Raw genomic sequence first — 19,968 nt, 5'->3', positions numbered from 1 at the left:
TGAGTAACTCTGCTTAGTTCAGACATTACAAGTGCATGCTTCTGACCTCTTAGAAGCAAAGAAGGTGCATATAACGTGTACATGGATTGTGCCCACAAACTTAAATTGTTACTTCCAAATCAACCTGTGTAAGGGGCTAGTTAGAACCTTTTTACAGATTAGATTCTAAAATAAAATACAGATACATATCCTCCATATGGAAGGTAGGAAGAGGATATGCAAAAAGGATTATTCTCTTTCTGTTGTGGTCTTTTAAACTACAGCTTAACCTCAATAAAAAGATTCTTTTAAAAACTGTACCGAATCAGGCCTGCCATTAGCATCCTTCAACTCCAAGTATGGTTTCTTCTTTACTCGGTTTAGATCCTCATGTAAACCATCCAGAAGAAAGGACAAGAGCTCCTGGGAATCTTGTTGTTGGTATCCTGAAAACTGAGGAGCAAAGCGGCCAACCTGGGTCTAAAATTTAAAATAGAAAAAATATTTTCTTAAAAATTCAGTTCCATTTCATTAACAAGGGAGAACAGATGCTTCCAGAATCAATAAGAACTATAAATAAATAAATAAATAAAGTTTTTATTTCTATCCCGCTCCTTCCTGCGATCAGGGCGGCTCACAACAAAGGTTAAAACAACAATACATAAAACATTAAAATACAGATATATCCAAGCCATCCATACAAACAATAAAAATAACAGGCAAAAAAGCCCCATAGCCCAACCTCTTGGCCACGGAAGAGGAGGGAGGCCCATAGGATTTTAATCGGGGAATGCCTGTTGGAACAGGAAGGTTTTCAGGTCCTTCCTGAATTGGGCCAGGGTGGTAGTCGAGCGGAGCTCAGTGGGCAGCTTATTCCAAAGGACTGGGGCAGCAGTGGAAAAAGTCCTCCATGTAGTGGAGGATAATCTAGCCCCAGGTATCTTCAGTAAATGCTGCCCAGACGTTCTGAGGGTGCGAGGCGGAATGTACGGGGAGAGGCGGTCCTTCAGGAATCCTGGGTCCAAGCCATTTAGGGCTTTATAGGTAATTACCAACGCCTTATATTGAGCCCGGAAGCGGATGGGCAGCCAATGGAGATCTTTCAGCACAGGTGTTATATGGCTGGCCCTGGAAACGCCAGTGACCAGCCTGGCTGCCATGTTCTGCACCATTTGAAGCTTCCGGGTTTGGTATAAGGGTTGCCCCATGTAGAGTACATTGCAGAAATCCAGTCTCGAGGTTACCAGAGCATGTACAACAGTTTCTAGGTCCCTCTGGGCCAGGTATGGATGCAGCTGGCGAATAAACCGAAGCTGATGACAAGTGCTCTTGACCGTCGCATTCACCTGAGCAGTCAGGTGAAGTGACGAATCAAGAAGCACTCCCAGGCTGCGTATGGAGTCCTTCACAGGGAGCGTGACCCCATTCAGGACAGGTGGAACCACCGCCATTCCTGGACCAGGGGAACCTATCACAAGTACCTCCGTTTTCTCTGGATTCAGCTTCAGCTATAGAGACAATATGAAATATCCATCAACAAATGTATAATTAAAAACCCTAATAAAACATTATTCAATTATATTATTTTGCTAGGAAAAGGCCAGTTGTGCTTGTGGTTGTACATTTTCAGATTTAGCATAAGGGCAATATCCGATATAGCTTTTATTGTGAGTGGCTGATCTTTTTATCTATGAGATGCACAGCTGCTATGCACAAATGCAACTACTGTACACTAGCAGGGAATTTCATTTCACTAGCACTGTTTTGGATTTAGGCTATAGACTCTTCCATTTAACTTTTTGTAATACAGTATCTTTTATATTTTAAGATAATGTAGGATTGCACTATTACAAATATTCTATTATCTCAATTATTTTTTTATAAATGTCTTATTTATATTATTAAGTTTAAAATACACATAACAAATTATTTTTACTTCATAATTAAAAATAGAGTTGATAAATTACATTCAAAAAACTGCACATAAATGGAATATAGTGAAGGAAGTAGTTAATCGTAACCCAATTCTGAAGAATTAAAGGCAGGAGGTTGTACTATAGCTGGTTTTTGCCAGTAATACTAATGGCAAAATGGCAACAGGTTATTAATTCTTCAACTCTATTGTATTCCCACATAATCTTGAAGGATGATCTCTGTCAGGAGCTGGATGGAGGGAACTGTACTAGTTGGTTCTGCTGAACCTCCCAATAGATAATAGTGTTCTTCTTGATTGCCTGGCTGGGATAGCATAATTCTGCAATTGTTCTAGATGTTTTTGGAAGGACTATATTGAAAGTTGGTGTTGGAAGACTCCAGTTCAACATTTGGCCCTGAGCAGAGGGGCCATGAAAGGAAGAGCTTGGCCTGTGCTTTCCTGCCCCAGGTGCTAATCTGAGTCAGTCCCTGAGCTAGCATACTGACAGGCAGGTGTTTACCTGCCGGTCCCTGTGCTAGCTCAGGCACCTGTTATCAGTATTCACTCCTTACTTTCCCCCAGTATCTTAATGTCAGATGCAGCAATGGGGGTCTCCTCACTAGCAAAGATATGAGGGAAGGTAAAAAGTGCAGGGGGAGTGTAAACAGCCAGGGTTTGCCGGGGGTCAAACTGTCCTATGTTAGGGGCTGTTACCCCAGATAAGGCAGGATTCACCAGATTCGTGTCTGGTCTATCAGGATCTGGCCCAATCCTGGCCCTGGGGGTTCTGGCCTGCATTGTCCAAACAGGACAACACACAGCTGCGGGGAAGATGGGCCTTTTGGCCTGTGCAGACAGCCTGATGGTTTTCCATTGACAAGCATTTTTTAAAATGGTGACAGAGATGATACTGCATTTGTAATATAATTGTTTTTTAAACTAGCTGTCATAATTAGCAACTCTTACCTGATACTACCATGGTACTTCCAGTTATGGGAATTCTTTCTTTCTTTCTTTTTTGGTTGTAAATTTCACAGAATGCCAATATGATTTAAAGGAGTAAATCAAGTACTTATTTAAAACAAGTCAAAGTAATTCAGTGTACAATTAATTTCTGAAATAAAGATAATCTCATCTCTACATTCTAAGCAAAAAGCAAACAGACTGGTAAAAGCTTCAGAAGTCAGAAATATTCTAAGTAGAACTGGAGTGCATGCTGTTCCCCTGTAATTTGCAATATTCAGTAAAGCACTGAAGTGCTTTAGTACTTGGGATTTAATACAAACCTTGAAAATGTTTGTAGGTCAGGTTAATGTTTTTAAGCTAGAAAGGTTAAAATAGGAAACAAAGTGTTTTCTCTAAGGATTAGCTTCCGAAGTTTCATACAGTATAACACAAGAATGTCACTTCCTCTACTTACTTTGAAAATGCGGGGGGCCACATGTGTATATCTTCCGGACCACATCTGTTTGATGAGTTCTGCATATGCTTCTGCAATTTCTCCCCTCATTCCTAGAGGATTGTCTTGATTTATTTCAGCTTCATATTCGTCCTCCAAGAAGTACTCTGTCAGTGGGGGAGTATTACTCAAACACTAGAAGATTAAGAGAAAAAAGCTACATAAGCAAGGTAACCTTGTCAACACACATTTCTGTGAAAAAATTAAAGCAAAGATTGTGATCACATCAACATGACAATAATTTGCATAATTAAATAATAAGGTAAAGTAAATACTACATATGAATTTTGCTGAAGAATAAAACAGGGGAATTTTAGCTGAAAAGTTTTTAATGTTAAAGTATTTCCACCCAGGCTGTCATGAAACACTGCCCTAAAATAGCAGCTAACAGGTTTTAGAAAAACATGTAGAACATTATAGCATTACAAAACAGTGCAATTCAAAGTATTGGTCCATTATCAGTGCCTTTTCATGCCATTTTTTCAGGAAACTATACAAATACAGTGACAATATAGCACAAATATGATCTGCTCCCTAGCACATTGTGGGGGGGAAAACCTTATCATTAGTGGGTACAAGAGCTTCCACTCTTCAGGAATGGATGATAACACATTTCCCTGGGACAGATAATCAGATATGCAAAATGCCTCAGGTTACACTCATGCTCCAGGTGAGATGAACCATTATCTGAACCCCTAAACAGCTGCAGCCAAAGATGAATTTGAGCTAGTTGGGCCAATGTACAGGGCAGCTTCCTAGCGTTTGTGCCCCCCAACTGTTAAGATTATAGTTTATCTATCTTAAAATTGTACATTTTTAGATAGGTAAACTATAAACCATAAGTAATAGAGAGACTGGAACCATAGATTTTTGAAGCAGCCCTTTACCTGTAATGCTGAGTTCATAAAACATGTATTTCCTAGGTTACTGAGGCCACAGAGGCCAGGCTGTGACTGTGGAGAGCTCTCCCTGTTGTTGTAGAAGTTGCAAGAAAGGCTAGAGCCTCTGCAAAAGAAGAGGCACCATTAAGTCAGGTAAGCATTTTATGTTATAAAAACAAAGGTACAACCATAAAAAGGCAAGTGTAGGACAATTAATGTTTAGTGTACATTGTGCTATCAAATCTGTCACTTAGACCTGTTTTTTGTAAGTAGCATGTGAAAATAACACACATGCTTTTACCATTGCTTAAAGCTTTATACATCAAGTTTGCAAAGATAAACATTCACCATCTATTGCTCAGCAGCCAGAAGATCTTACTGCTTTAGCTATACATATAAAACACATAAAATGCATCATCTTCAAGAAAATATATTTTTGGAAATATCACCAACTTATATATGTCAGCATACTGTATGTACTACCCCTTCCCTTCCCTTCTCTCTTCCTTTTCTTCTTTTCTCTTATCTTTTCTTTCCTGTATAATTATGCTTTTAAGACTCCAATAAAACTTAAGAAATGAAATCATTTTCAGAAGTGATCAGCCTGTTACTTTACTGTGCTACAAGCAGAGACTTGCATAAATGAATGCTATTCAAATATCTGTGTCCTGCCTTTTGCTTCGTATTACACAGAAGAAAACAGCCAACAATTCAAAAAACAATCCAAAAATCACATAACTAAAATTAACCTCCCAAAAGCTGAACCAGCCAGCCAACCACACAATCAAACAATTTTTAAAAAATCAGTACCTAACATCACAGGACCCTCAAAGCTCTTGAACACATCATTTAAAAACTACCAGGGAAGAAGGAATGGAAACTGCCCTCAGGAGGAAGTTCCAAAATGTTGATGCCACCATTAAGAAACAACCACTCACTATATGTCTGGCAATGTGGAAACCTGGAGCAACGTATCCAATGTGTTGCTAGGTTCTTCTGTGCAGTCTTGAAGTAGCATGAATCCTAAATCTGACTATCAGTCCAACAAGAGTAGAGTCAATTGAATAAGATGGAACTTGGTTAGTGTAATTATGTAAGATTCACTGGGTCTACTCTATGTGAGACTAGCAATTAGATGTAGGCCCCAAATCCAGACTTAAGACTATTTAAAAATCATGATAAAAATCAGCACTTTGAATTGGACTGAGAAACAAGTTGGAAGCTATATTATTTATTCAATAGTCATTGTCTGTTCTAAGGAAACTGCAACAATTCACAAAATGGTAGTTATATAGTTTCCAGACACTTCTAAAAGGCTGTCTCTTATACAAGATAATACAACAGTCTAATGCTTCTAAGCTGCAATAAATTATGGTTAGGTTATTTTTCACCAGAAGCAGATGCAATCAGCAAATAAAGTTAATCTCTTTCCAGGAAGATTAAAAAAACTACTATTGAGTATCTTAATTTGGGGGTTTTCTGACCCTAGTGAGAATTTCAATACACCGAAGAGTGTAAAAATGCCTCATGTGCACAGGAACAATTCTAGATGAAGATTCAAGCTTATTCCACAGTACAGAACACCCAGATTCAGAAAAGTTCACATGAGATGTAACATTTGCTTTGAATTGTCCTCAGTAACTATACAAATGCAGTATTGGTGAGATTGTCAGAGCAATTTTCATCTGTAAAAAATGTACATAAAAGTGATTTAAACTCAGGAATACTATTTACAACTCTCCATCTGACAACATCATAAACTCTCTAATCTGTAGGTTTAGTTCTGTGGAATTTCTTCAACAGAATGTGACTCAGGAGGATTAAAGTGTCTCATCTATTTGGATGAGAGTTAAGTTGAATGAAGTGCTCCATATGTAAGTTAGCCTCTTATTACAAAAAAAATTCCCCATACACAGAAAAACTGAATGTCAGAAAAGGGCACAGGTTAACCTTCACTTTCAATCTAAAGTTGTGTAGGATGAAAAACAAATTTAACCTCTGTGGAAGACTAGAGGTAGCATCTAAAGTTGTGTCACCACTGTGTCCTTATAATAAATTATAATAATAAAATATTTAATTATATCCCGCCTCTTCCATTTGGGGATCAAGGCGGGTAACAGCACAATTTATGATACACAATATAAAAACAATAAAACCCACAAAACCCTGACCTAACTATAAAATTAACATAAAACATGATTAAAATATATAACAATGCAATTATGATATGGAATGTTCATTTCCACTACTCTTCCATACAGTTGCTTGCGTCCCTATCCCCCCGCACAACTACCCCACTCTGGAGGGTCTCTAAACCTGCGGATCAGATCCAGAAGGAGTTGTAGGAGGCTGCAAGGAGAGATGAGATCAATTCTACTGATGGATACTGCTCTACTGACGCACAGATACAGTATTACTGCATACAACCTACACCTCATTATCTTGTTATAATGTAACAATCCCTTTCCTACTGACTAGTTTTTGTTTTATGATTCAGCAATATATTTTTAAATCATTCTATACTCTTGAGGAACTTGCCAAAAGACAGTGAAGTAACAGCACAGGTGGGACCTGATCCTGGCCTAAATCTAATGCTAATGAGTTAACCAGATTAGATCATAAATACCTTAGAGCAGATCTAAAAAAGTACAGCTTCCAAGTCAATCAAAGCTATTTTGAAGCCCCTAGGACACCCCAGCACCCCCCCCCCCCATGGAGAAATAAAATGTTGCCCCATGCCCTGACAGGCCAGAGATCCCCAAAACATGGTGAAATACCCTGTCCCTTTTAGTGGAGCGATTGCAGTGATTTTTTAAAAAACTAAAATACTTGAGGGAGGTGCAGCCCTCCAAAGTCCCATGGGATACCAATGAGCCCCCCTCCCAATCTTGGCAGTTACCCACCCCTGCTTCAGTCTGTTATATTCTTACAGCATGTATTTTTGTCTTGATTATAGCAGGATGCAGTGTTTTTACATCAGCTACTGTATAATACAGGGTTGTTATGAAATAAAAAGAAGAACAGGCATGTCTGAATAAAATAGTAACTGGCAAAGAAATGCTACCAGCTCCATGAAATGCAAGCTAGAACAATTAGAAGTGGTACTGTGTGTATATACAAACACACACAGCTAGCTTACAAACAGGATAGACATGACTCCCTCCAGGGCAGGACCTTATTTAATAAAGAACAGAATGTATAAAGGCATTCAGAGAAAGGAATTTACATAAACAACACAGACATTCATGCCCTTACCCTTTGCCATGGCTGGAGTTCAAACCATAGGAGTTATTGCTATCACCATTTGTAATGGCCGAAGAGGCAACTGCTGAGGAGCAAGAACTTGCTGATGATTTTGAAGAGGTAGCTAGACTTCTACTTGTTGCAGTGCTTGATCTGGGGAAAAAGAAGAAACAGTAATACTTTTCAGGTTCTTTTTGTGTTGTTGTTGTTGTTTTCATTTTTTCAGAATAACATCTAATATTTTAACCTGTTAAGTATTTCTGGATTTCCAACAGAGTAAGACAGAAAGACTGGAGTCATCAGATCAAGAAGTGCATTTTTAATGAGACAGAACAAGTACTAGGTTTTCAGTTTCAGTCATTCTGTGTGAAAGTTTCCTACAGTCAAATACCAACCACATCTTACAGAAACAGTCTTGATTGCAGTAGCCAGTTTCAACATGGTCAAACACTCTGTAAAATGGCCCCGAGTTCAAATCTCAGTTCCAACTAAGACATCTCTGAATCAGGGCTTCAAAAGACTCATGCTTGGGAATTTGGATTTCATACACACTGTATAGTAGACAGTATCATGCTACAGAAGCTGGTTTGCTCTTACCTAGAGCAAAACAGCTCCTGAAATCTTTATTTGTATACATAAATTTAAACCTACTTCCTCTTGCAGGAGCTATTTGGTCCCTGAGCTTGCTTAAAAATTCATTCTTTCTTTTAAGTGGGGAAAACCATACAAAAACAGAAAGCCACTAAAGCATGTTTAGAAACTTTGCAAAGAAATGTTAAAAAGAACAGATTCTGGCAAGGGGATCTGAGAAGGGAATTTTGTTGTTAAACCAGTTACAAATTATTACAGAGAATGTCTTCGGTATATTTTTTGGGCCAATTTAAAAAGTCATGTGATACAGTAGATTCATGTCACTCTTAAGAAGTCTTCAAAGGCAGCTCCATGTATAAACACACTGCAGTAACATAAACAAGATGTTACAAGAGTATGAAAGGCTCTCTTTCACTATAGTTAGCACACTTGCCTAAACTTATGCAAGGTACCATGCAGGTACTTTTAAAACTGCTTTGGTGAAAATAATGAAATGATGGAAACAAAATATAAATATTGTTTGGCTTATTTGGCTTCCTTGATCTTGAAGCCAAATAATTCTCTCTCAGCACAGGGTCATAACAACAACCATTTGATTTCAATTGCCATTTAAAAGGAAGAAAGAAATTTGGCAACTGATCAATATTCTAATTTCTGGACACTGTCCCAGAGCTTTTAGGTTTTGCCTCCTAACATTTGCTTACTTATGTAAGTAATATTCCGCCTTTCTCCAAGGGAGAAAGGGACTCAAGACAGCATGTCATTTAGTTGTGAAAAGGTGAGAAACAAATACTGCTGCAAACACCTCACAAAAGTTAAAAAATACCTTGTTTAATTTTTTTTTGAAGATTTAAAGTTATACATGATTGCCACAATGTTTATGGCAAAAAAAATGTAGTAGTCTTAGAATCTACACTAAGATTAATTATCTAACTTTCTTAATTCTTTAAAAAAAATCTAATATTGATTTTTATAAATATGCACAGCTAAACAAAGTTGATTCTGTTGATACTGCAATAGTTCCTCATGCTGCAATGGGATGGAATTACTCTGCTGACATAATGCCTGACAGGTGCAATTCTATCATAAGAAGTTTATTTTACTATACTTGAGGAACAGAATTGCAAACACATAGCTCTAAAGTAGCCAAAATGCCATTAGGAAAGACAGTTCAAGTTCTTTCCTATCTTCCTCTCCACATAATTCTATGCTACACAATTTGTACCAAACATATAGAACGTTGTTTTTTGTGGGTTTTTCAGGATATAAGGTTGTGTTCTAGAAGAGTTTATTCCTGATGTTTCACCAGCAGCTGTGGCCGGCATCTTCAGAGAATTATGGCATGGAAGAGAATGGAGTATATATACTATTGGTCGAGAGGAAGTGATTTACATGTTAATCTGTGTATTGTTCTGTTGCTGAATGGCAAGGTCTCAGGGTGTCTAATTAATGATCCATTATCTGCTGGGGAACCCCAATCATCCTGAGTGGTTTTCATTTGCATTTGCTGGGTCTTGATTTTGGTGTTTTTCAGGAAATAAGCCAAACTTTGTTTACTTTAAGGGTTTCTTCTTTCCAGTTGAAATTGTCCAGCTGTTTATGGATTTCAATGGCTTCCCTGTGCATTCTGACCTGATAGTTGTTGGCATGGTCCAGAATTTCAGTGTTTTCAAACAGCATTTTATGCCCAGTATGGTTTATAATGTGTTCTGCTAGTGCTGATTTTTTGGCTGCCCAGTCGGCAGTGTCTCTCGTGTTCCTTGATTCGTGTTTGTTCTGTTTGTTGAAACTCCCAATACCTGAGTTTCACAATCCGCCCCCCACTGCAATTTGCCAACCACAACAGACTCCTACTGTGAAGTATTTTCATAGGCTGCCCATCAGATCCTGGCATCTCCAGTTAATTACGGATCCAGTCCATTAGAAATTAAAACCAATATATAAATTAGAACCAATTATTTGCCCCAGCATTTTATAGTTCTTTACATGTCATTACTTTTTTAGATTTAATACACAGATTCAGGGGGTTGAAAATGACTTGGCAATAGGCTCAATAAAGAATGAACAGACAGCTCTTTAAACAAACTGCTGAGCATTTCACTATCTCTTAAGAAAATGTATTATTCTTGTAACATGGAAGTGATTCATTTATTTAAGGCTAAACAAGTGAAAACACAAATGGCAAGCACACTCCTTATACTAGTTTTTCAAACAAATGATCTGATGTTTCAAGTTAAAAACTGCCTGTACCATGACCAAATTATATTCCTCAGCCTGAAGGCTCTTTCTTTTCTTGTTAATGAAAAAAACAAAGATAATGATAACACAGTAGAAAGAATGAAAAATAAGCCTGGATCATGCAAGGACAAACAATAATAATATCTCCCACAGCCAATTCTACACTGAGCCACTAAATAGAAAGTGAAAAAGTTAGATTTTGTATTTTGTAAATGTTGGAGGTGTGGTAAAGGAGAGGGTACCCTATATCATATGTGGTGGGCATGTAAAAAGGTAAAAAAGGTTTGGTTTAAAATTCACTCAACAATAGAAAATATGTTTGCCTTTAAATTTGAAATAACACCAAGTTTTTATTTGTTAAATATGTTGCCAAACATGGAGAAAAAAATGGAAAAATGTTTTTGGAGAATATTGCTATATCTAGCTACAGCAGCAAGACTATTGATAGCAAAATATTGGAAAAACAATAAGGAGTTGACAATAGTAGAATGGATATTGAAGGTACAAGAACTGAAAGAAATGGACAGACTCACTAGACTCTTAAATAATATACCTGAAGATTCCTTAAACGAAGAATGGTATCCAGTACAACAGTTTTGCTGCAAGATATTGAAAGTCAAGGAAGATTATCTGTTGTAATTTTTATACAGACAAACTTTGGGAAAGAGGGTATATATGAATAGAATATATACATTGGGGAAAGGGACTGAATAGAATAGGTTCTTTGGATTATGTTTTTTCAATGGATAATTCTTCTTCTTTTTCTTTTTTTTCCTGTTCTATTATAATGTAAAATAATTAAAAATAATAATTAAAAAAAAAGAAAGTGAAAAAGTTAGATGCTTACTTTGCCAGTGAAGATTGTCTTGGCCAAGTACCATCTTCATTCTTCACTTCTATTAACACTACCTGGGGGAGAGAAAAAAGAAAAATAGATAACAGTGTTATGATCTTTGGTATACTTCACAAAAATACAAATAAATTAATGCTTCCAGGGGAAAGGATAATTGGAAAACAGCTTTGAACCCCAATGCAAGTAGCTCAAGGGAGATATAAGAGTCACTGCCAAACGTCTGGCCCAGTATGATTTACAAAACACTACCATTTAAGGAACAAGTACTTGAATACAGGAATTGTTTATTCTTTTATCTGCAGTTTTTGTAAATGTTGCATGTCTTTTCTCCAATGCACAGCAATTGCACAACATACATGATAGCATAAATAGCCCTACATCAAGGATGGGAACTGTATGATTCTCCTAATGTTGTTGAACTGCAACTCCCATAATTGTTCACTATTGGTATGCTGGCTATAGCTGCTGGGAACTGTAGGGTAACAACATCAGGAAGCCACAAAATTTTAACTCCTGCCCTTCATACAGGTGTCAATTCATCCAAACAGTTGCTCCACATGAGTGCTGGTGGGACATGGATTCAGCAGGATTCCCATGAGGACTAGAGTTTGTCTCCACTTGGCCCAGTACACTAGAAACTGGCTCAGGTTTTAGAGCAGTCATTATGATTATGTAATGGATCCATTTGTTAGATCACACTTACAGTAAGCCCTCTGAAGTTACTGACAAACTTTAGCACTATTGATTGTTATGACTCTAATTATATCTGGATCCAAATCAATCTTTTCAAAAACTGCAATCTACTCTAACAGGTGACAGAGCGCATACCAGAATTTGTACAAGATATACTGTACAGTAGCCCTTCCATTTTTGTGGGGTTCCAGGACCCCCCCCCAGTGAAAATGGAAATGCGCATATATTCAAGCTCCATTGGCTTGAATGGGGGTGTGCTCCTGTGGGCGAATGCAGGCACACGCCATGGGCGTGCACCCCAATGTTTCCCCCTCTGTTTTCCTGCTTGCGTATATGCGAAGGATGCAGATCTCAAGTCTGTGAAAAAGGAGGGGTGACTGTATACCAAAAAATTGCAACATCACCACTAGTACACTTTAGGATACAACTACCAATGTATTTAGATTTCTTACCTGTCCCTGGTAGAGACCCGCATCTTGTATAGTGCTGTCAAGTTTACTTAGCTGTTCGTAAGTATTACTCATATATCTGCTCCACAGTCTAATTTCTTTTCCATCAGGTATATTAAACTGTTTTCTCATCTCTTTTTCAATGGTAGCTGATAAGACAAAATTTTTAAGCAATGTATTTCTAGCAGGTGCAAATAATGGCTTATTCAAATGCAACCCCACACCACATCCTTGCCAGAACAAAATAAATTTAAAAGTATATGCCCATCCAAATTACATTGTGCTATTATTTTTGGCTGAACCTATGCACTCTGGTTTTCTATGAATTTAATATGCTTGGGCCTTGGATTATAAAATGAAAAATTGAATATACACTTAAATATAGAAGATTCTGAATTTTAATCTGCATGGTTTGAACTATTTATATGCTCTCACTTTAAATTAAACATAAGAAATCATGTGTTATCTACAGCTGAATAAATGTACCGTATTTTCCGGTGTATAAGGCAACTCTTTAAGTCTGCCTTATGTGCTGGATTTTTACCCCAGAGACAGGTGAATGGCATAGCCACCTCTCTGTCTCTGGGGTCCTCTCCCACACAGCAGCCACTCGCGCCGGCTGGAGGGGGCCTCTCTGGAGGCCTGGGAGGATCCGTGGCGGCCGGGCTCTCGCTGCCATTTTTTTTCCAAAAGGAGGTGGCAGGGAAGCAGCTCCAGAGCCGGCCCCTTACTCCTCAGTGGCACCACCGCCGCCGCTGCTGGGGATCCTCCGCTCCTCCAGCAGCTTCCGCGGAGGACTTCTGAAGCCGCTGGAGGACTGGAGGATCCCTGGCAGTGGCTGCGACAGCAGCGCCGCCGAGGAGTAAGGGACCGGCTCTTTTCCTTGGCCCGGCCAGCTCTGGGGCTGCTTTCCCGCCGCCGCCTTTTGGAAAAAAAATGGCGGTGAGAGCCCAGCTGCTGCGGATCCTCTCAGGCCTCCAGAGAGACCCCCTCCAGCCGGCGTGAGGCCCCCTCAGGGTAGGCCAAGGATGCTGCCGGTGGGCGACTTGGGGGGTCGTCTTATACCCCCGTTGCCTTATACGCCGAAAAATACGGTATATTAGTCTGCAAGTAGATTTTTTAATGCAAGAACAGCATCTGAAGTTCAAAATAGCCACTAGTAGTAGCTTAAGACAAATTATAAGAACTGAAATGTAACAGTGCACTACTTTGCAGTGACATATGAATATTGGGGGGGGGGGGAAGTAGCATTTATCATTTAACAAGAAATAACTAGCTATTTTTAACAGAACTAAAAGATCAATACTATAAGAGGCCGCTATAAAATTTCAAAGTATTCTTGCCCCCTTTAATTTTCTAACAAATTATTATAGGGTATGTAGATGCGTTTGAAGAGGACTTGTGATATTAACAATTACTCACCAACAGTGTCTGCTTTGCTAAAATAAGAGCTTACAAGATTTGTAGGATCGCTGTTCTGACATAATTTCAACTCCAAAAGATAAACCTCTACTTTACAGTGCTTCACAAACAGACCATATTCCACAACCTATGAAGAAAAGGCTTTCTGTGAGACAGATACAAATATCTAGGCAGCAAAACATTTTTCTGAAGCACTCACAGCAGGAGTCCTTTAATTTAGATTAACAGCAGTTTTATTTCTATTCAATTTATACACACACACACACACACACACACACTTAATCTGGGTGTAAAATCTGTAATTTTACGCCCAGTGTAAAATAATATGTCGGTCTTTAGCCATGGGTATCCATGGTTTAAGTATAAATGAACCCTTAAAAGAATATAATGCCTTCCAGGGTTTCAGACAAACAGGAACAAGGATTTTAAATGCAAGAAGCAATTACAATTTGATTTTCAGAAAAGATGCCACAACCTCTCTGTGGTTTTGCGGGCAAGTTGCACAAACACTACTTACAATATCGAGATGCTCCCACAAATTAAATAAACTCCCAGAAAAAAATCAGGAGGGTAGCTTGAAGGAGTTATGACCAATATGGCAGTATATAAAGTTCAGATTTGTCTATTGCTCATAAACTGCAAAAACATCAGATGAAATGTACACAAAGTCACTAGGACAGTGATGGATGTCAAAACAAGCCCAGCTAAGATGACAAGTGAGTCACAAGTTCCAAAACTATACTCTTCTAGTCCTGTCATAAAAATAAGAAAGGGAAAGAAAAGGCAATGCAGGCAAGTTTGTTGCTTGAGTAAAGAGAAAGGCAAAAAGATAAACAGGAATTTGTAGAAACAGAACTTAATTTACTTCTGAGCACATATAAACAGATTACACCAAAAATCATACCAAGCTCACAAATACTTACTTTCCTCACAATTGGGTTCTGTCCCTCTATACAGCCATACCAATTTACTAATTTATTCCAGGCTTCAGTAGGAACCAACACATAATCCAATTCATCGATGAGATGCTCTTTCAAAGTCTGAGTTTCTGAATCTAAAAGGAGATGGAAACAGTGACTCACAGCTATGCAAAGCAGCAGACAAATACATACTTTTGAAAATCTTCACAGACAATTCAAGTAGCTATCCCCAAGTGAGGTTTTACTCAGAGAGGCTACTATCTTATGTTCCAAGAATAAAATATCTAATGCTGTTCAAGTAAGTTTGCAAACTGTATGCTATTTCAGACTTCCTAAAACTGTACAGTACAAGACAAGAGGAAGAACCAGCATGCTGTAGTGGTTTAGGTGTTGGAGCAGGACTCTTAAGGGTTCAAATCACCGTTCATCCATGGAAATGCACAGGGTGACCTTGGGCAAGTCACGATCTTTCAGCCTCAAAGGCAAAGGCAAGCCCTTCACAATAAATAATGTCAAGAAACCCCTGCAATGGGTTCATCTCAGGGTCAGTTGGAAACAACCTGAAGACACACAACAACAAACAAAACTGGAAGATAATGCAGAGGTGCATTTATAAAACTAAAGTAAACATACTAATTTTTTCACTGTGGTATGCAACCAAGGAGGGAATTCTATGGCCTGTGGGCCCAAGCTGGCTCACTTAAGGTCCAGACTCAGCTTGCAAGGGATGCTCCTTTCCTTAAACTCTCTGCCTTGTTTTGGGTTGATCGTCTCACAGGCAACATGCCATTCCAGTTAGGAAAACAAGCTTCAGGCCAAGGTGAATCCTGCTCTTGTCATTGATTTCAGAGAAACAAGAGATAAAACCCTTGTTATCAATCTATGAACCTCATGATTCTTTCTACATATAGAAGGGAAAAGTGATACCTAGAAGGGGGAACGGCCAGATGACTCCTTCTTCCCAACTTGGTTCTTAGGGCAAACTTCCCCACCCTTGCTATAAAGAGGTTCAATAAGCAAAGCATCTATTATTGCTTTTTTACTGCCAAATCCATGACAGCCACAACTTTCCATAGTGTGCCTATTAAAATACATAATAAACCTATTAAAAGCCTATATGGGTTTTATTTCCATCTTACAGGACTCTGGTCTCTCTTTGACTGTTCCTGTTGCCACAGGGAAGTTCTCTGAAATGAGAAGCAACATTAAAGCCCAAGACCAACTATGTTCAGAATACCAGGGGGGCAGCATATGAAAAGGTGAGCATTCAGATTTTAAGTTTATAACTATACCAAGGTCAGCCTACCACAAACCTCAGCCTTCTATCAAGCTAAGGAAACTTATGGAGAACTAAAGTTCAAAGGAAGAAGGAACAACTTATTAAGATGTCTAAAGATTAGCACATATAATATCTAACTATTGCCCACTAAATATGCCAAGCGAATAATAGTTTGTGACCAATCACAACACAAGCAGATGCAGTATTTAGTTCTCTTTCTATTCCCACACAAGAAAAAACCTGTCAGCAGAAAGGAATGGGAAGTGAGCAAACAAATGGCAGGAAGGGTGTGAGAAGCAATGGGTGAGACACTAATTTTAGGGTGGAAGCTCTCCTCTCTAACACAACAACAGCTGTGATTACAACATCTGCAAGAAACCAATCACAACGTCTGTAGCAAAGAAGGCTTTTTTTTAAAAACAGGAGAGAACCAAATTCTACTTTCAACTTATCTGGAAGAGACTGGAGTGGAAGGATAAATGCTCTGCAAAAATATTCCAGACGTGGTACACAATATTTGTTTGTCATGTGCCTTTATGTCACTTCTGACTTACAGTGACCCTGAGGCAAACCTATCATGGGGTTTTCCTGGCATGATTTGCTCAGAGGGGTTTTGCCATTGCCTTCCCCGGAGGCTGAGAGTGTGTGTGACTTGCCCAAGGTCACCCAATGGGTGTCACGGCTACGCTGGGAATCCAACCTTAGTCTCCAGAGTCATAGTCTGACACTCAAACCACTGTCCGTCTGTCTGTCTAGCTAATAGGAGAGTCTATTCCAGAGGTGGTCAGTCAGGGCAACTATTACCACACCAGATCCTACACAATGTGTATCTGTCCCAGAGCCACGATGAGTCCTGGCTCTCCTCCTACACAACCACTTAACCCTCCATTCCTTTCCTGCCAATCTCTATTTCTTTTTACCTGCAAAAAGCCCTGAGTTATCAATGGGTCCCGGGTAGAGGTTAGGCTCCCCAACATTATACAGGTCCCAGCTGTCAAAGCCCACGTACTTCTTCCACTGTTTGAACCACCGGCTGTCAACCAGGTACCTGAAAAAGCCGAACGGAGGGGGTAATGAAAAGCAAGAGTATGGGCATAAAAGGGGAAGACATAAAAGGGAAACTTAACCAAGAAGGAACAGGTGTTATTCTTTATATGATTACAGCAGCCCACCTAATTTGGGCAAAGTATTGGAAGGATAGAAATACCCAACTATTTGAAGAATGGATATCAAAATTAAACGATCTGTCAATAATGGCTATAAATGGTAAAGCAGAACATCAATTCCAAAAGAAATGGGAAAGAATTAAGTGTTTCTGTGGGTTTGAGAAAAATTAACCGTTTCACAAAAACATGTGTATAGACAGATAGAGATTTTAATATATTAGAAGACAGACTTTAAGAACAGAAAATAGGAAACCTGTCTCTCTAACAGATAGATAGATACAGATGTATAGATATCTAAAGATGATAACATATTAGAAGACACAGTTTAAGAACAACAAATAGGAGACATGCCTCTCTAATAGATGGGAATGGTACAATGGAATATCATGCTGTGAAATGATGTACGCTCATCCCTCCTGACTTGTGGCTCTGACTTCTGCTGACCTGTTTACCCAGGGGTTTTATTAATATATTCTCTCCAGGAAGGTCTAGGTCCTCCTGGATTGCAACTCTATGGTAGACTTTAAGTGAAAGTTGCCCTGAGAGGCCTAGAGGTCCCTAGAGAGGGGTCTCTCAGGGAAAAAGAGGGCGCTTTTCTTATTGGCATTCTTCCATAGTCACAGGGGTCTTGTGCCCCTAGCCCCAGCAGATATGGAGGGACAAGGGGTACACCTTTCTCTTTACAAATAATAATAATAATAATAAAAAGCAAGAGTGTGGGCAGAAAGAAAGAAAAGGAAGGAAGGAAGGAAGGAAGAGGACAGTGGAGGAGTGGAAAGGGGAGTGACTCAGCAGCAGTGCTGAAGGAGGACTGGACTGGGACTCACTCCCTGCCCCCACCTTCCTTGGAGCATGCGCACACCCACCCTGCGCCCCCTCCTCCCTCCCCCTCTCTCTCTCCAGGCCCCCCATTAGGAAACCAACAGCCCCTGCGCGCGCACAGCAGGAGGGGAGGGGCGGGAGAGCGAGCGAGGGGCCTAGCCTTCCCTGAGCCTGAGCGCCTGACACTCGAGGGCCTCACCAGGACTCCCCCGGCCACAGAGACGCCTCCAACAGCGGCATGAGCTCAGCCCTCTGCGCCCCGGCCTCCGGCCTCAGGCTGGCTGCGGCGCCTCCGACCTCGACTCCCACTTGGGCGGCCGCCATGACAGTGCTGCCTTGCCTGGCTGCCGGCCGGCCAGAACCGACCAACCCTTCCCAACTGCGGATATCCTTCTCCGCCCGTCACACGCAGACACGCCCAAGGGCGGCACTGCGCAGGCGCAGAGGCAGGCGACGCTGAGGCCCTGGCGGTTGAGGAGGGCTGGCAGAGAGACAGAGGAGGAGGCCTGGTTCAGGCCCTGACAGGAAGAGGGAAATGGCTTCCCTCTCTCTAGCTCTCTGGTTCAAAACACACTGCAGAAGTAATTAATCCATCTTGAGGCCATTTTAACTGCTCTGGATCAATGCTAGGGAATTCTGGGAAATGTAGTTTTGTGAGCTATTTAGCCCTTCTCTATCAGAGAGCTCTGGTGCCACAATAAACTACAGTTCCCAGGATTCCCTAGCACTGAGCCAGGGAAGGTAAAGTGGTCTCAAACTGGATTATTTCTGCCCATTGTTTTGGCCCTCTCTCTCTCAGGGCGCCCCACTGTGTTCTCACATTCACTTGAACATATCACACATTTAAAAAGGGACACTGACAAGTTTTTAAAATATATGTGTGCATATATATATATATATATATATATATATATTTCCAGACCGTCCCGTCATTTTAATGTAAAATTGTTTTGCCCCCTTTTTCAAGGAAAAAAAAAAGCCCTGTCAGGTTGATGCTGCCATGGAAAGTATTACAAAACTGTGAAGTCAAAGGCTTTCATGGCCGGCATCCCTAGTTTTTTGTGGGTTTTTTGGGCTTTGTTGCCATGTTCTAGAAGAGTTTATTCCTGATGTTTCTCCAGCATCCGTGGTTGGCATCTTTTAAATAAGAGCTAAGATACAGTACTTATAAGAGGAATTCAAACAAATAACTAGCATGTGTTGAGATAAGATCAGAAAAGCTAAAGCACAGAATGAATTAAGGCTTGCTACAAAGGTTAAGAACAACAAAAAGGGCTTTTATGGATATGTCTGCAGCAAAAGGAAGAATAAGGAAATGGTAGGGCCACTGCGTGGAGAAGATGGCAAAATGCTAACAGAGGACAGAGAAAAGGCAGAATTACTCAACACCTTCTTTGCCTCAGTCTTCTCAGAAAAGGCAAAGGGTGCTCAACCTGAGGATAATGGAGCAGAAGACAGAATAGGGGAATTTCAGCACAGAATAAGTAAAGAGATAGTAGAGGAACACCTTATTAATCTAAATGAATTTAAGTCTCCGGGACCAGATGAACTCCATCCAAGGGTATTAAAAGATCTGGCAAATGTAATATCGGAGCCATTGGCAATAATCTTTGAAAACTCCTGCAAAACAGGAGAGATCCCAGCAGACTGGCGGAGGGCAAACATTGTCCCCATCTTCAAAAAGGGGAAAAAAGAGGATCCCAACAATTATCGTCCAGTTAGTCTGACATCAGTAGTAGGAAAGATTCTGGAGCAGATCATTAAACAGAGAGTCTGTGAACATCTAGAAAACAATGCCATAATCACAAAAAGTCAACACGGGTTTCAGAGAAACAAGTCATTCCAGACAAACCTGATCTCTTTCTTTGATAAAATTACCAGCTTGGTAGATGAAGGGAATGCTGTGGATATAGTATATCTTGATTTCAGTAAGGCCTTTGACAAAGTTCCCCATGATATTCTTGCAAACAAGCTTGTAAAATGTGGGCTAGACAAGGCAACTGTTAAGTGGATTTGTAACTGGTTGACCGGATGAACCCAAAGGGTGCTCAACAATGG

The 19,968-nt window shown here is 39.9% G+C and overlaps 1 protein-coding gene across 1 annotated transcript in view; it reads right to left on the bottom strand.

Annotated features, from left to right (window-relative positions):
* Positions 1-18,318, bottom strand: part of USP4 (ubiquitin specific peptidase 4) — a 28,159-nt gene extending 9,841 nt beyond the window's left edge. The window contains exons 1-10 of the mRNA XM_042451314.1: positions 18,110-18,318; positions 16,843-16,970; positions 14,647-14,777; positions 13,724-13,850; positions 12,305-12,450; positions 11,154-11,215; positions 7,490-7,630; positions 4,241-4,358; positions 3,315-3,488; positions 301-459 (exon numbers count right to left, since the gene is read on the bottom strand). Of these exons, the coding sequence (XP_042307248.1) occupies positions 301-459; positions 3,315-3,488; positions 4,241-4,358; positions 7,490-7,630; positions 11,154-11,215; positions 12,305-12,450; positions 13,724-13,850; positions 14,647-14,777; positions 16,843-16,970; positions 18,110-18,234 (1,311 nt within the window). The 5' untranslated portion in view covers positions 18,235-18,318. The remainder of the gene's footprint in view (positions 1-300; positions 460-3,314; positions 3,489-4,240; positions 4,359-7,489; positions 7,631-11,153; positions 11,216-12,304; positions 12,451-13,723; positions 13,851-14,646; positions 14,778-16,842; positions 16,971-18,109) is intronic.
* Positions 18,319-19,968: the final 1,650 nt, after the last annotated feature.

This window comes from Sceloporus undulatus, chromosome 2, assembly GCF_019175285.1.
Source record: "Sceloporus undulatus isolate JIND9_A2432 ecotype Alabama chromosome 2, SceUnd_v1.1, whole genome shotgun sequence".
Taxonomy (NCBI): Eukaryota; Metazoa; Chordata; class Lepidosauria; order Squamata; family Phrynosomatidae; genus Sceloporus; species Sceloporus undulatus.
Note: the sequence above shows the minus strand (reverse complement) of the source record. Positions and strands in the feature narration are given on the sequence as shown.